Source organism: Ovis aries, chromosome 6 (genome assembly GCF_016772045.2).
Source record: "Ovis aries strain OAR_USU_Benz2616 breed Rambouillet chromosome 6, ARS-UI_Ramb_v3.0, whole genome shotgun sequence".
Taxonomy (NCBI): domain Eukaryota; kingdom Metazoa; phylum Chordata; class Mammalia; order Artiodactyla; family Bovidae; genus Ovis; species Ovis aries.
The window spans coordinates 62,112,330-62,129,072 of record NC_056059.1 but is presented as its reverse complement, the minus strand read 5'-3'; the positions used below and the strand labels follow the sequence as shown (position 1 = coordinate 62,129,072).

The 16,743-nt window shown below is 34.3% G+C and overlaps 1 protein-coding gene across 8 annotated transcripts in view; it reads left to right on the top strand.

The window, feature by feature from the left end:
• Positions 1–16,743, top strand: part of ATP8A1 (ATPase phospholipid transporting 8A1) — a 232,344-nt gene that overhangs the window by 53,359 nt on the left and 162,242 nt on the right. For 4 of the 8 annotated variants that reach the window (XM_060417595.1, XM_012179883.5, XM_060417597.1 and 1 more), the window contains exons 6-7: positions 6,301–6,341; positions 15,437–15,510. In XM_060417595.1, the coding sequence (XP_060273578.1) occupies positions 6,301–6,341; positions 15,437–15,510 (115 nt within the window). Of the gene's footprint in view, positions 1–6,300; positions 6,342–12,190; positions 12,265–15,436; positions 15,511–16,743 lie in introns of all 8 variants that reach the window. The other 4 variants (XM_042251351.2, XM_042251349.2, XM_060417599.1 and 1 more) reach the window with 2 other exon arrangements.

Here is a 16,743-nt window from a genome sequence, read left to right as displayed (position 1 = left end):
ATATATATTTGACATATAGATAAAAAATGTATATTATATGTATACATTTATATCCTAGTATAAATACATTCAAGTAAATGTAATTGTACTCAGATTTCTAGAGCAATTTCCCAGAAGTGTTGAGGCATGGATCTGGAAGTTCAACTGCTACTTTTTTCACTTAGTGAGTGGTCACTTATTTAAGCTTTCTTTTTTTTTTTTAAAATCTTTAATTCTTACATGCGTTCCCAAACATGACCCCCCTCCCACCTCCCTCCCCACAACATCTCTCTGGGTCATCCCCATGCACCAGCCCCAAGCATGCTGCACCCTACATCAGACATGGACTGGCGATTCAATTCTTACATGATAGTATACATGTTAGAATTCCCATTCTCCCAAATCATCCCACCCTCTCCCTCTCCCTCTGAGTCCAAAAGTCCGTTATACACATCTGTGTCTTTTTTCCTGTCTTGCATACAGGGTCGTCATTGCCATCTTCCTAAATTCCATATATATGTGTTAGTATACTGTATTGGTGTTTTTCTTTCTGGCTTACTTCACTCTGTATAATCGGCTCCAGTTTCATCCATCTCATCAGAACTGATTCAAATGAATTCTTTTTAACGGCTGAGTAATACTCCATTGTGTATATGTACCACAGCTTTCTTATCCATTCATCTGCTGATGGACATCTAGGTTGTTTCCATGTCCTGGCTATTATAAACAGTGCTGCGATGAACATTGGGGTACATGTGTCTCTTTCAATTCTGGTTTCCTCGGTGTGTATGCCCAGAAGTGGGATTGCTGGGTCATAAGGTAGTTCTATTTGCAATTTTTAAGGAATCTCCACACTGTTCTCCATAGTGGCTGTACTAGCTTGCATTCCCACCAACAGTGTAGGAGGGTTCCCTTTTCTCCACACCCTCTCCAGCATTTATTGCTTGCAGATTTTTGGATCGCAGCCATTCTGACTGGTGTGAAGTGGTACCTCATTGTGGTTTTGATTTGCATTTCTCTGATAATGAGTGATGTTGAGCATCTTTTCATGTGTTTGTTAGCCATCCGTATGTCTTCTTTGGAGAAATGTCTATTTAGTTCTTTGGCCCATTTTTTGATTGGGTCGTTTATTTTTCTGGAGTTGAGCTGCATAAGTTGCTTGTATATTTTTGAGATTAGTTGTTTGTCAGTTGCTTCATTTGCTATTATTTTCTCCCATTCAGAAGGCTGTCTTTTCACCTTGCTTATATTTTCCTTTGTTGTGCAGAAGCTTTTAATTTTAATTAGATCCCATTTGTTTATTTTTGCTTTTATTTCCAGAATTCTGGGAGGTGGATCATAGAGGATCCTGCTGTGATTTATTTCTGAGAGTGTTTTGCCTATATTCTCCTCTAGGAGTTTTATAGTTTCTGATCTTACATTTAGATCTTTAATCCCAGGGATGCAAGGATTCTTCAATATACGCAAATCAATCAATGTAATTCACCACATTAACAAATTGAAAAATAAAAACCATATGATTATCTCAATAGATGCAGAGAAGGCCTTTGACAAAATTCAACATCCATTTATGATAAAAACTCTACAGAAAGCAGGAATAGAAGGAACATACCTCAACATAATAAAAGCTATATATGACAAACCCACAGCAAACATTATCCTCAATGGTGAAAAATTGAAAGCATTTCCCCTAAAGTCAGGAACAAGACAAGGGTGTCCACTTTCACCGCTACTATTCAACATAGTTCTGGAAGTTTTGGCCACAGCAATCAGAACAGAAAAAGAAATAAAAGGAATCCAAATTGGAAAAGAAGAAGTAAAACTATCACTGTTTGCAGATGACATGATCCTCTACATGGAAAACCCTAAAGACTCCACCAGAAAATTACTAGAGCTAATCAATGAATATAGTAAAGTTGCAGGATATAAAATCAACACACAGAAATCCCTTGCATTCCTATACATGAATAATGAGAAAGTAGAAAAAGAAATTAAGGAAACAATTCCATTTACCATTGCAACGAAAAGAATAAAATACTTAGGAATATATCTACCTAAAGAAACTAAAGACCTATATATAGAAAACTATAAAACACTGATGAAAGAAATCAAAGAGGACGCTAATAGATGGAGAAATATACCATGTTCATGGATCGGAAGAATTAATATAGTGAAAATGAGTATACTACCCAAAGCAATTTACAAATTCAATGCAATCCCTGTCAAGCTAACAGCCACATTTTTCACAGAACTAGAACAAATAATTTCAAGATTTGTATGGAAATACAAAAAGCCTCGAATAGCCAAAGCAATCTTGAGAAAGAAGAATGGAACGGGAGGAATCAACTTGCCTGACTTCAGGCTCTACTACAAAGCCACAGTCATCAAGACAGTATGGTACTGGCACAAAGACAGACATATAGATCAATGGAACAAAATAGAAAGCCCAGAGATAAATCCACACACATATGGACACCTTATCTTTGACAAAGGAGGCAAGAATATACAATGGAGTAAAGACAATCTCTTTAACAAGTGGTGCTGGGAAAACTGGTCAACCACTTGTAAAAGAATGAAACTAGATCACTTTCTAACACCGTACACAAAAATAAACTCAAAATGGATTAAAGATCTAAATGTAAGATCAGAAACTATAATACCCCTCTTGTTTAACCATTCATTGGTGTATGGGCTTTCAGTTGTTTCCACTTTCTAATTATGAACAGTGATATGGTAAACAGTTGTGCACAAGTTCTTGTATGAATATGTTTTCAGTTCTCTTGGATATACACTTAGGTATGAAATTTCTGTATCTCATGATAGCTCTGAGGAGATGCCAAAGTGTTTTCCTTTGCAGCTGTTTTTTAAACATTGTGTGTATATTTTTAACAGGAAATCTGCTAGGGAGCAGGGTTGTATCTTTAGTAAATCTACGACTATGGCTTTATGTGGCCCCAAACATGTAAGAACATCAGTGCATCCACTTTCCATCCAGTGAGTATTGACTGAGCACCTTTGTGTTGCTGTATGGAAACACTGGGAATACAGCAGTGAACGGAAAGAGAATATTCTTGAGTCCCAGATCTTGGAGTCTAGGGGAAGAAATTCTTTTTTTTTTTTTTTTTTGCATAAGAACAGAAGTTTAAAAATAAGATGAACAATGAGGCATATGAGGATAATAAAACTGCCAAAAATAATACAGCATTGTTAACAAACTGAAATTAATTTTCTTAGAAAGTATTGCTATGAAACAAACAGAAAAAAATCCTACCAGAACTAATAAGTGAATTTAACAAAATTAATGGTGACAGGGTCATTGTATGAAAGTTTAATGCATTTCTGTATACCACCAATGACTAATTGGAAAATGTAGTAAAAAAAAGACAAGTTACAGTATAAGGAAAAAAGTAATCCAATATCAAGAAGTAAATCTAATAAAAGATCCATGCACTGTAAACTACAAAAACATATTGGAGAAAATTTATGAAGACATAAATTAATAGAAAGGTATAGCTTGTCTGGGCTTCCCATGAATTGAAACGCTTGAGCCCTAAATCAAAGTCTTAAGTGGGTTTAGAGTTTTTGTTTTTTTCAGAATTGACAATTCAGTTTTAAAATTTACATGGAAATGCAAAGAACTCAAAATAGCCAAACAATATTGGAAAAGAACAATGTGGGAAGACTACCTAAATTCAGGACTTACTATAGAGTTAGAGTGATCAAGGCATGGTAAATATTGGTATGAAAAATGTGTAAATTGATCAGTGGCATAAATACAGAATCCAAAAATCAGTCCCCCATAGTACCATGTCAATTTAATGGTGGAAATAAACTTTTTTTTAACAGAATCTCAGATACATTGTTTGAAACTTCAATACAAAAATATTGTGTAATTCTTTGCATGTGACATGCAAAACTAGCTTATGGTGAATAATTAATATTTGCCCCTGGGGATGGGAGGATGGGTGGATGGTAAAGACATACAAGGAGTCTTTCTGGAGTTCTATGTCTCGTTCTAAGTAGTGGGTTCATAGATGTTTACAGTTTTTTAAAACTCATTGAACAGAACACGTAAGGTCTGTATAGCTGGTTGTAAGTTTTACCTCAGTGAAGGATAGAAAAACCTCATGTGTGTGAGCCAGGCAGGTCTCCTAAATAAGGGAAGTGCGCTGTATGTCCAGCAGTGGGACCCCACAAGCATGGTGATAGAGTGGTGAGCCTCATCGGAAGTGGTGACCCCTGCTGTCCCAGCCACAGGTCACAGTGCAGGGATTGACCAGGCTTCTAGATGAGCCTGAAGTCTTCATTTTCATGTCAAACCTCTTAATTTTAAAAATACTGGATGCTGGTTTTTAAACAGTGGGGTATTGCAGTGGGAGAATGTTTACTTATATGAGATAGGGTTAGAAGAAAATAAATGACATTAGTACTATTGAACAGGGTTTTTTTTCTAATTTAAATCTATGCAGATTTTAGCCCCATCATTCAGTTATATACATTTGAACAGCACTTTCCCAGCACTCCTTGTTGAGTACTTAATATTGTAATATTGCCACTGTGATTAAGGGCAAAATGCTCTCATTTGTTTATTCTTTGTAACAACTGATTTTGAGAAAGATATTGCTTGACACTGATGGAGATGGCATCTAAACCCAGGACTTTTTTACTCTTAAGCATTGTGCTCTGAACCCCTTGTACCCTAGGGGCAGTTTTACTGGTGGAATTGTACTAAGTCACTTGAGTCGTGTCCAACTCTTTGCAACCCTGTGAACTGTAGCCCGCCAGTCTTTTCTGTCCGTGGGATTCTCCAGGCAAGAATACTGGAGTGGGTTTCCATTCCTGCCTCCAGGGCATCTACCTGACCCAGGGATCAAATCTGTGTCCCTTATGTCTCTCCATTGGCAGAAGGGTTCTTTACCACTAGCGCCACCAGTGTGGGTGAACTCTGCAGGCCTTAGAGTCTTGTGTTTTAAGGCATAGGGATCAGTTTTAGATGCTGGGGCTCAGATCCTTCACTCCCAACTGTAAACACTGAAACTTATTCATATAGTTACTGGAAATTCTTTAGTGTTAGCTCTTCATCTTGGAATTATTTAAATTAATGAAGTTGATTCACCAAAATTCATTGTAAGATACTCCTCCTTGCACTTACTCATCTGTTTCACACTGGAGTGTCTTACGTGCCAGGAATGCTGCAAAGTGCTAGAAGTAAAGAAATGAATAAGACATAGTCCCTGAGTTCAGGAAATTTTGAAATACTAAAAGATTATATTTAGATTAGAATATTTTATATTATAGTGCTGGTTTTCAGACCTGTGAGTATGTAATTAATGTTAGGTTTGCTATTGCACATTTTAGAGATTATCATTGTGATTTACTTAAGAAGGTTCAGCCTTCATCGCTTCTAACATCAAAAGAAACTGAATCTAATGTTTTCATGCCTTTAAGTTATTCATCTTGCAAATATTTACCCAGCAGCTACTTAGCACCAGGACTGTACTGCTTCCAGAGAATATTGTATTAAACAAAGCAAATGTTAGCTTTGCCCTCATGGAATTTACTGTAAGGATAATTTGTTGGCTGACCTTGACTTACTCTTTTTCTTAACTCCATGCTGTGCTATCTGCTTCACTTTATTCTCTTCTGTTTTATCTGTTAGTATCTATGGGTATATTCAGTATTATGCCACAGATGCATTGTAGGAATAAAAGAAAAGTAAACCGAGTAAATTGACTGTTGCAAACCAGTAGTAAAACTCTGAGAAATTTCAATCCCTCAATGATAATTTAATTTTAGCCCTCTTTTGTTTCTTCTCAGTAAACCAAATATACAAATATCTGCTATTTTCCATTATTTTAAAGCTAAAAGTACAGATTTTTTTTAATCTACTGGTTTATGTATTAAATTTTTACTACCTAGTTTGAAATCCATTCCTCTCTGCTTATAAATCATTTTTTTTTTTTTTAGCATTGCTACTGTTCTGGCTTCTGAAATGTTTTAAGCTTGTCACTCCCTTTTTCAAGCATTTCTGTGGCTTTCTCCTCCAGCCAAGCCCTGTAATTCTTCTGTGTGCTAAAGAAAGCCCTTGGTGAAAGATTACCTTGTTAGTAATATTTTACTGTGAGATATAAAAGGTACATTGGTTGTTTCTTTGTATAATTTTATGTATCTTTGCTGTCACAATTAGTTTTTAAACCTGTAAAAAATTGTTACCAGTTCATTTATTTGAAGCTATTCATTTAAAAATGATCATTTCATCAGAGGTAGGCTTTTGATGAGTAATAAAAATGTTCTTAAAACTATCACCTTTTCTCTTTCCAGTTTTGAGAAATGGTGCTTGGGAAATTGTGCACTGGGAAAAGGTATGCATTGGTTTTTATTTTGTTACAGGAGGAGACATGCATAGAGGTGTACTCTAATAGATGTAATTTTTATGTATGGTATAACCAAATGTCAAGGATTCCAGTGATGTGAAAGCTGTTTAGTAAGTAATGTATACATACATGGAATCTTCTTCAGTTAGTCATTTCCATTTAATAATTCTGCAATATATTAGAAAGACTGTTATCTTAAAGTTATATTTAGAACTTTTTTGTTTCTTTCATAGTATATTTTGAGTACTGTTTTCATAGATTTCATTTAACCATGGACTGTTTTGTGTTGTAATTTTTTTGCTTTAATCATCTACTGTCCAAGTAAAACAAAAATTAGATTCTGATAGTTCACATTTGTATATCTTACTTCAAATTCATTTATTGTGGCTAATCACATTTACACATTGCTAATTCATTTTTTTCTCTAAAGTCTTACTAACTAAATATCATCTTCTAACTAGCTAAAAATCAGTTCCATAACATCAAGAAGTTAATTTGCTCATAGGACCTCTAACACGACAGTTAATGAGTTGAGTCACAATTTAGCAAGTGTTATCCAAATGTTCATATGCTTTTCAGACCCCAGTTTCAAAAGGTAAGCTATGATTGTTAGTTCTCCTTTAGTTCTGAAAGACCATTTAACCTCCAGTCATCCACAAGTGAATAACCTTCCTAACTTTGTAAGAAACTTTTTGGAGCAAGGCCACTCCACCCAGGGAACTTGTTTTCTGATATTGCTAGGACAACAGATGTGTAACCACACTCAGTTTATTTGCACTCCAGCATTTCCCAGTTAAAGGCCATGCCCTTGATTCTGCCCTGTGACATTCACAGTCACCTTGCATCCTCCCAGGTAACAGGAATCCCTCTGAACTAATTGCATTTTGATTGTAAATCAGTGGCCGGAATAAAGATTGACATCTCCTTTTCTGACTATTTGAAAAGTCTCCCTGTCTTTGGCTTTTGACATGAAAGTAACAAAGAGGAAAATACTTTGTTTTTTCCTTATTTCTGTATCAGTTACCTCTTTTTCAGAGGCACAAGATAGAAAAAACGAAAAAGCTCAATTTACTGTTTCAAAAGAAGTTTCCTTTATGCTCTTGTATAGTACTTATGGATTTAAATGCTAGAGAGAAGCCAAGTAGAATGTAGTCAAGTACAATACATTGATTTTTATTATAAATATATTTCATTTACCAGGATTGTCAGGGTAATTAACATAAATGCATATCCAAAGAAATTGATAACAATTTCTTCTTACCTCAAGTGCTTGCTTAGAAAATAAACTGGTTGTAAAGTCAGGAGATAACCATCCACTACCTCACCCTAAAGTTAATTTTAATTCATTTTAATGTTTGATTCTCCTATTGGGCAGTCATTATTCCAAGACTGAGTGGATTATTTTATCTTTTCCAATTTTTCACAGAAAGAAAATTAACTTACCAGCCCATGATTAATAGCATTCTCAGTTGTCTTGGAGTTCAGAGCCACACCTTCCCTGGATATCCCACTTTGAGAAACAGAGGGATAGAATTTAACATGTTGCAAAAAGTCATCCAGCCAAAATGAACTGATATTACTTAATAACTGGAAGTAGACACTTAGTTAACTAGAGTTAATGAAAGTTAGCTCAGTGATGAATTCAAGATAAATATTGAGAAATTGACATGACTTTTTTCAGCAATAACAATTTAGAAAAATACAATGAAAAAAGAGGTCTCATTCCTAGTGGTATGTGGGATGCTTACAAATAAGCTTGAAAAATATATATGACCGCTGTAAAGAAAACCTTGAAACTTTAAATGTTAAAGTTTCACATAAATAGGCAAATGTGTCATATTCCTAGAAAAACAAAGCCCCACTTCTTCAAAAGTAATGATATATCATAACCTCAGGGAAATTATCATTCCTTTTTCCTCAAGAGTTTACTAAATTATTCCTTGTAACTTCAAAAACAAACAGTTGAGAAAATAGAAGACTATTTTGGAAAATTAACAGTGTGTGAGGATTAAATATAAATAAAAAGAAAAGTTATTAAAATAGTGTGGATCTGCTGCACATATATACTTTGATGAGTAGCATAAAACCAAACAAAAAGAATGCCTTGAACTAAAGCCTGTTTAATAAAAAAGGGGGAAAAGCACCTATAAAAGGATTATTTAATAAATCATGTCGGGACCACGGATTAGCAGTTTCAAGAATAGTACAATTTATGTCCAAGTCATAGCCTAGGCTAAAATAAATTTCTACTGACTAGAAGAAAATCTTAAAATATTGTTTTTGCAAAACATAGAAATAGAATGAAAAATCTTAATATATGGAGAAGAACAAGATCATCATCTGAAGGATTTATGGAATTTGATTACATAAAATTTGAATCTAGTATGCAACACACAAATAAACTGAGAAATTATGGAAATATTTGCACCAAATATAACAAAAGATTGAAAGTGTTGTTATCTAGATAGGAAATAAAAGTTGGCAAAAACTAACAAGAAATATATAATAAGCAACCAGACTCAGTATAATATTCAACCTAATAATACAAGTTGCAAATTTAAACAATATTGAGGTCTCATTTGCTATCAAGGAGAAATTTTTATATTTCAGAATTTTTATGAAGTCTTTTATTCACATAATATTGTAGATTTAGCAATTTAGGTCTTCATATTGACAACCACAAAAAAGGGGAAAAAAAGATTTCTGGGAATTTATCCCAAGAAAATGTTATCATTTAACATTATTTATAATAGCAAAAAGTTAACAATATATGGATATCCAAAAATAGTGAAAGCATTTTATAAATAAATTATGACATTCTATACTCTGGTATATTTTGTGACAAGTAAAAGCTGTAATTTCAAATATTGTGTCAACACACAAAAATTTTATAGCATCACTCAGCAAATACTTATTGAATATATCTGCTAAGCGGTAGGCTTACAATAGAGTCACTGTGTCATAGAATAATCAGAGGCGAAAGGAATGGGATGGTGTACACCAAGATGCTGGTGATGTAGAAATGATTTATTGAACACTAAGTGAACTGGTGTGAAAACAGGCTGGCTGTTGTGTTAGCCAGATTGGAAGGCAAGTCTTTTCTTTAGCTTATGTGATATTTTGTGCAATTGAAAATAAAATCAATAAAGCAAAACCAAGAGTCTGATCCATTTGCCAGCGTAATATGATAAACTTTAGTGCAAATGGGCTTTAAGTTCAGGGTTCTTTCTTTCTTGGCCTTTCTGAGTGTGTGGCTGCTGCGGTTGCTTTTTAATGTTTCTCAGAGGACCTACAAATTTGCACAGTGTCCACCCTGTCATTCATAGATGGGCAGATTTCAGCTCTTAAACACTCGCAGTTTATCCCTCCAGTTTTTGTTTGGAAACCTTTTCTTTGTTGCACAAGGTTAAATTGCCAGTATCTGGTTTTCTAAGAAAATATTACAGTCACAAAGCCCTGAAAAAGGTGTTGCGTCCCCACTCTTGAAAGTCAACAGCTGTCTTCTTTACTCTCAACCATAGAGATCAGTTCTTAAGGTTAAGATGCAGTTGAGACTGTTCACATGTTTTTGAAATAGTAGCAGGCAGAAAAATTAAGTGAAGAATCTTAGAATCAACATATTTTTCAGACTTTAAAGAAAAGCATGAAGTAGTGGGCCATATGCCCCTGCAAAATCACTCTCTACAGCTGCTTTAATGCTTGAAGTTTTCCACCATGAAATCTAGTTCTTTGGATTAAGAATTCATATCTTCAGAAATTCCTTAGTAAAAATATAAATATGCTGGAGCCTGCAATTGAACATATCAGATCTTCAGTTAGTCTATTATAGTCTGATAACCTTTTTCATAATCCTCAATTATAATCTCTAATGTTAATCACATGAGAAGGCTCAAGGTAGTGGCCAGAAGCCCTAAGTATTTTTTTAAACTTAAGTATTCTGGGGACTAAAACTTTTGTCATGATAACTTTCACTAGAACAATGTGATCAAAGAATTTTTGGCATCTTGACTTTCTGTTCTGTCTATTCCTATGCACATACCAGACGGAAAACAGAAATGAATGGCACATTAGGAAAGAGGTGTTTGAGAAAGTGAGCTAAAACCTAGACATCAGAAGGAAGGAAGTCCCTTCACAGTGCAGTGAAAACGACCTTAGCATTCACTGAGCCCTTCCTAAACCTTTGGGGTAAGATGCTTACATGGGGTTAGACCATGTAAGATGCTGATACTTTCTTTTAGTTTTCAGTTTACTAACTATAAGCCTTTCATTGGTCTTACGATGAATGAAGATTTTGGAAAATAGCGCAATTTGGTAGTGTCTAACAGACTTACAAAAATTCCTAACACTGTAGTATAGGCAAATGTGATTCTGACTTTATGAAGAATATAGTGTGATTGAAGAGCAAATGTTAACACACAGGAGATAATTAAGCAGCAGTTAAATGGTTACCTGTGTAGAATTCTCTCCTGGTGCTCTGGCCGCAGAGATCTTTGTTCTGTTTATCTTGCTTTTAGTGAGTGCTATCAGAGTACTGTCACAACACATTACTTTAAGGGCCAGTATATACCTATGCATGCTATTTTTTATTTTCCCAGTTTCCCCATTTTTTTAAGGAAGGGGATGCTTGATTCCAAGGTCCCTGACAGTTTGTCAATCTCAGATAGTCCAGATTTCATTTGAAACAAATCTCTTTGGAATCAAGGTATTCAGAGTTCCCCTACCTGGATAACCAGCATACCTACCATAGATGAGAAGGTCTCCTCCAGCCTTCCCTAACTTGTCTCCCCAGCGGTATATACTAGACCACAGTGGGCTGTCTCTTATTGTGATTCCCACTGAGGACATCAGTTTCTCCTTCCCACCACCACCTCCCCCCGGCCTGCGCAGAAAAGTATTATTTTGGGACTCAAGGAAAAGTAGAGAGGGGAGAAAACAAAAAGGCTTTAACACCACCCCCAGCAAGAAAAAGGGCTTTTCTTCTCTTGATTAAATAGTAAAACTTTTAGGTTTTCTTGGCTGCTAAGAGTGAGGTCTAATTTCATGGCTATCAGTGTAATTTGCTCAACTTGGCCAGCACACCAAGTTGCTACTTAGCTGGAGTTACTCTGTTTGCCAAAAGCTCTGTGACAAACCTAGCCTTTAAATTACTTCTAAGTTTCTGGACACAGTAAATCTTTAACTTGTCTTCAGATGGTGCTCACACTAATGCTAACAGGTAGTAAAATAAGAAAGAGACTTAAAATGGTTTTTCTTTTTTAATTTAAAATGCAGTGATCATTTCATTATATTTGCTTATGCAAAATCAGACTTTGCAGACAGCTCAGTGTGGGTTTGAGTCTAAGCTCTTCCTGTATGATCCTGGGAAATAACTGAAAACCTAAAACTCTTTTTTTCCCTCTCTAAATTGTGCGTTTTAACTAAGATCAGCTGAGGAGTAGTGATATATACATACATAGTTTTTCCAGTTATATTGAGATTCCCTTAAACAGGGTAATGATTTCACTTGGAAAATTCCTCCTTTTTATTTTTATGTCATAGGGAGAGAATCATGAGAAGATGAGATGTCAATTAAGTGACCAGAGTGGATGAAATTTATTTTTATTAAGCTATGTTACTTAGGTGGTACAATACAGATTCCGTATTTGTTTTTTCTATTTAAAGGATTGTGCCATCCTTGGCCTCACTTCTAGATAATTTTATGCCATTTTGTGAAGATAAGTGGTTCTTATTTGCCAATAAGCATTTTTTTACTGTATTCGCTTCTTAAATACAAATGGGTTGTGTATTTGTAACTATTTTCAATGCAGATAATTAACCAATTCCCAGTTTTCTTTCAGGTAAATGTTGGAGATATAGTTATAATAAAAGGCAAAGAGTATATACCTGCTGACACTGTACTTCTCTCATCAAGGTAGAGATACCTACTGATGCTCAAACAGTGTAGAGGATGGTTTCTCTACCCTGCATTGACCTTGTGATTTCTCCAAGGAAATAAGGAATAAACGAAGAATTTTAAGCCTCTCTAATGATTTTGAGCTAAACATTAAAAAGATTGATTGGACATAAAAGACTCTTTCATGTTTGCCATATAGAATAAGTGATAGGTGCTATGCTTTAAAATTCAGAAATTATAATTACAGTTAAGAGTCTACTCTCCCTCTGAATGTGTTCAGATCTGTTTGTATAGACTACTAACTCTTGTAAGATTTCCTATCACTTATTTTATATAATACATGGATTGGGTACTGTTGATTTATCTTGCAATCTTTGTTCATGATAAATTCCTTTGTGATGCATCCATGTATCCCTCCAAAGTTTCTTGATCTTTATGGTGCATTGGTACAAGAAAATGGATAAATGATTTCTTTTTTGTCATCATGTCTTTTGAAATATTATACTCTTCCAACAAAAATTAAAGTACTTTTTTCTTTCTTTTAAGTTCTTTCTTACTGAGTTTAGATAATTTTTGTTTTGCTCGTATTTAAGATAGTCATAAATTGGTCATATGGCACTGTTACCCTTTAAAGAATGTGACTTTCAAATGGCTTTAGGCTTAAAAACTGTAAAGCTAGTCCTAATATAAATTAAGAAAAATGTTTTTACTATTTTAGAGGTTGTTTATCATCATTTCCTTGGACAGTTTTATTTGTAAAATCCACATATAAATACGGACAGTGTCCTTTTTTCAAAATCTGTTTAATCAGGTCATTATTTAAACTGATTGAATTTATGACAAATTAGGAAAACTTAATTGAGCAATAAGAGTTTTCAAGATATTTATAGAAGTAAGTCTACAGGTAGTTGAAGTAACTATAGTAATTTTTTTTTTTTTGTATTTTATATCTGGGAGCTTTTGGTGCCACATACCTATTGGTGTGTTTTTTTTTTTCCAGAAAGATTAAAATTAATAGCTTTTAAAATCACCCTGTATGCTTTTAGTCCCCTTTGCTTCTAGCTTTATCAGGGCAAGTTTCTAAAACTGAAGGAGGCTGGTAACAGTCCCTGGAGAATGAGTCAACAGTACACGTACTGTCATTGTCAGTCCTAGCGAGCTTTGCTTAGAAAACAAATCCCAGGGTTCTTATCTTGGCCTGGCGATTTTGAACCAGAAACTTACTGTCTCAAACCTTGACTTCACATCTTTCAAAGTGAGGAAGATGGATTAAATGATCAGACTCTTAATATTCCCAGATTCCGCTTTCAGTTTAAGCTGATAGTCTTTTAAGAATGGCTAACCAGCAGAATGATGCACACTTGGTGGTACTAAGTAAAAGTTTGATAGATGTAATGAATGATGGACCATCTGAGTGTCATACAACAAAGTTCAAAAGGATAGTGAAGCATTCCAGCACTTTAGGAAACTTCTGATATTTTACTGATTAAACTTATTATAGAGACATAACATCATAGAAACCATCATGTGCTGAAACATTAAGTACAATTTTCATTTTTATATGCTCAGAAATATGAAGATAATTGACTGTGCCACCTCGAGTTTATATTTAATTCTAAGTTGAAAGTTGAAAGTTTTTAAAATATTTTTCATCTGTCTCTATCCAATCCAAACTCCTAATAAGCTATATGCTTGTGTTTCTTTAACTTGAGGACATTTTTACAGGGTTTCTTTCCTCAGCACTAAAAGCATTTATTGGTGGCTATCAATATTGGTAGATCAAAATGGTTTCTGTATCTTAATATACATCTACTATGATTAACTTCCTTCAGATGATTACTTCTAAAAAGATTATCTGATTCACTGCTGTTTGTTATTGAATGGAATCAAAGTAAAGTATAAAGCTTGTGCTATTAAATATTTTTACCTAGTAACAAAATACCACCTTTCTAGGGGGGTTTATTGCTTTTTAAATTTTTTTTCCTCAAACTGTTTTTGCATTACTTGGCTCTTGTGAACCTACATTAGCCTCAATAAGTAGGTAGCTTTGGCCACCATTAACAGAAAGATGAATTTTGACTTTGTCTTGTTTTCAGTCATTTCGCTTCATCCACTGACTGGGTCAGGGTTGGAATACCTAACTCCTAATCTAGCATCTCATTACACTACCCTGTCCCCTATCAAAATAAGGGCATACTGGTTTTCATCAGCAAGTGAGCACCATTTAGCAAAAAGCAAAACAAGAGCTTGTAATATTCTAATTTCTAAATTTTTAATTTAATACTAATATTATTAGTACATCTTCTTAGAGGCAATTTGAAATTAAAGTATGAACACGGTTGAAAGTTACTGTGTTTCACTGATTTTCATTTTGAAATGAAGAAACTGAAATTTTAGCATATAACAAAAACACATACATGGGTTCACAAAGTATAAAATACATTAAAGTAAACCAAGCTATTAATCCAAATTCTGACAGATTCTTGCCATATCAATTTCATACCTTCTCTGAAAAATTTCTCCTAGATTCGAAGACTTGTTCTCCCAAACTGTTCATTACCAAAACTTTATTAGTAAATAATTCAAAAGTCTACAATTATAACTTCCCAGATCCATGCCTTTGTAGGTTTACATTGAATATATTAAACTGTTTATGCAGTTAACCTTTAAAATGTTTTGGAATCGGAACATTTTAATGAAGATTTTTTTAGTATGTGTGTAGGGGGAGAGATAGTACAGTATACTTTGTTTTTCAAAAGCCTAAAAGTAGTTTTCACCATTATTTCTTTTCTTCTTGGATAAGAGTGGATATACAATAGATGGCAAGAGAGTGAGGAATTGAAGAAAGGAAAATCTATTAGATAAAGTAGCTCTCTATATAAAAACATGTTTTTATTTAGTTTGCTCAGATATGCTTATGAGTAAAATTTTAGAAATCAAAAGTTTCTGTATTAAAAATTGAAAATTGGGCATACAAGCACATAAGTGATTCTGAAATATTCCATTTTCTTGTGCCTTTCGACCTGATCAAAATAAGTTTTGAAAAAATTGGCATTAGACATTTTTATTAACATGTATTATTTTCTATAATAATTTCAAACTTTCTGTCTCTTTTGTCCATTTGTTTGTTTTTTTCCCCCCCTCTGTTATTCATTTTTTTGTTTTAATTATTTTAAACTGGGACCTGTAGGTGGCAGTAGGGGAGATAGTGAAAGTGACCAATGGGGAGCATCTCCCAGCAGATCTCATCAGCCTGTCCTCAAGGTTAGAACCACTGAGTTGTACAGGATGTGTGTACGTGGATCCTCACCCTTCACCAGAAAGCAGCTTGCACCCAAAGATGGTTGAGCTTTGTATCTCTTCCTTGAAAACACAAACATTTTATACTTCTTGGTGATGGATATTTCACAGATGTTTCAAAGTCCTTTTATGAATACATTGTTGAATGATGTTCATCCCTCCAGTGGGCAAATTCAGCTCCTGTTGTTATCAACAGGAGTCGGAGTCCATGAGGCATGCCACTAAAGGTAGATTTTAATCTCCTATGCATCATTACTATATATTCATTTTAACAACTGGCCCAAATACTAAGGCTTCATTTAGTACCTCTCCAGGATACTGTTCTGAACAATGTTAAGATTTACATGAAAAACTGTTATTGAGAAATTTTTATAATTTTAAACATTTGTCATATATTTGAGATTTTCTACAAGTTCATTAGAATCCCATAGCAGTTGTGGCTATAATTTGGGCTTAGAGGGCTTACAGAGGACCCCCTGCACAAAGCTGGATGTTGTACAGTTGATACTGCATGCTTTGGGATCAGTATTTATCCCACTTGTAACTCGTGACAAAGTGCACGTTACTCTGATCAACTTCAGCTGTCTACTAGTGTCTGTATTGTGATAAGCATCTTGTTTCGTCTTTCCACTTACTAATCTAAAAGCCTGCTTTGCCTTTCGGTAGTCTGTGTTTTGAGTGTCATCATAATTTGCTGAAATAATAATTATCTAGCATGATTCCTTATCTGAGACTTCTTGCTGCCTTTTCATAACATTGTCAAGAACTCCTGCAAAAACAGTAGTTTTAAGAGATTAAGAATGTTCTGAATTTGAATATACATTTTATTTACCCCATTCACAGAGAAACCAGCCATTTAACTTTCTAACTTGCTTGCCATTTAAGGTTCTAGAAAAGTGGTTTCATGGGAGGAAAAAAAAGATAGACCATTATTCTCATTTGATGTGAGAATGGCCTTGGCTATATTGATCAATAGAAATTTAATGCTTTTCACTGTTAAAATATGGAATTGGCAATGGTTATTTAGCATTTGTCATCCTTCTATATTATCAGAAGATACATTTTATAAAATTTTATAAACCATTTTTATTTTGAATGTATACATAAGTAAATTACAAATTGGGAGCAAGTGATAGAACTAAATTACTATTGTGACAGTAATAAAAAATAAAACCTTAATTGATAAAGTTAAAATAC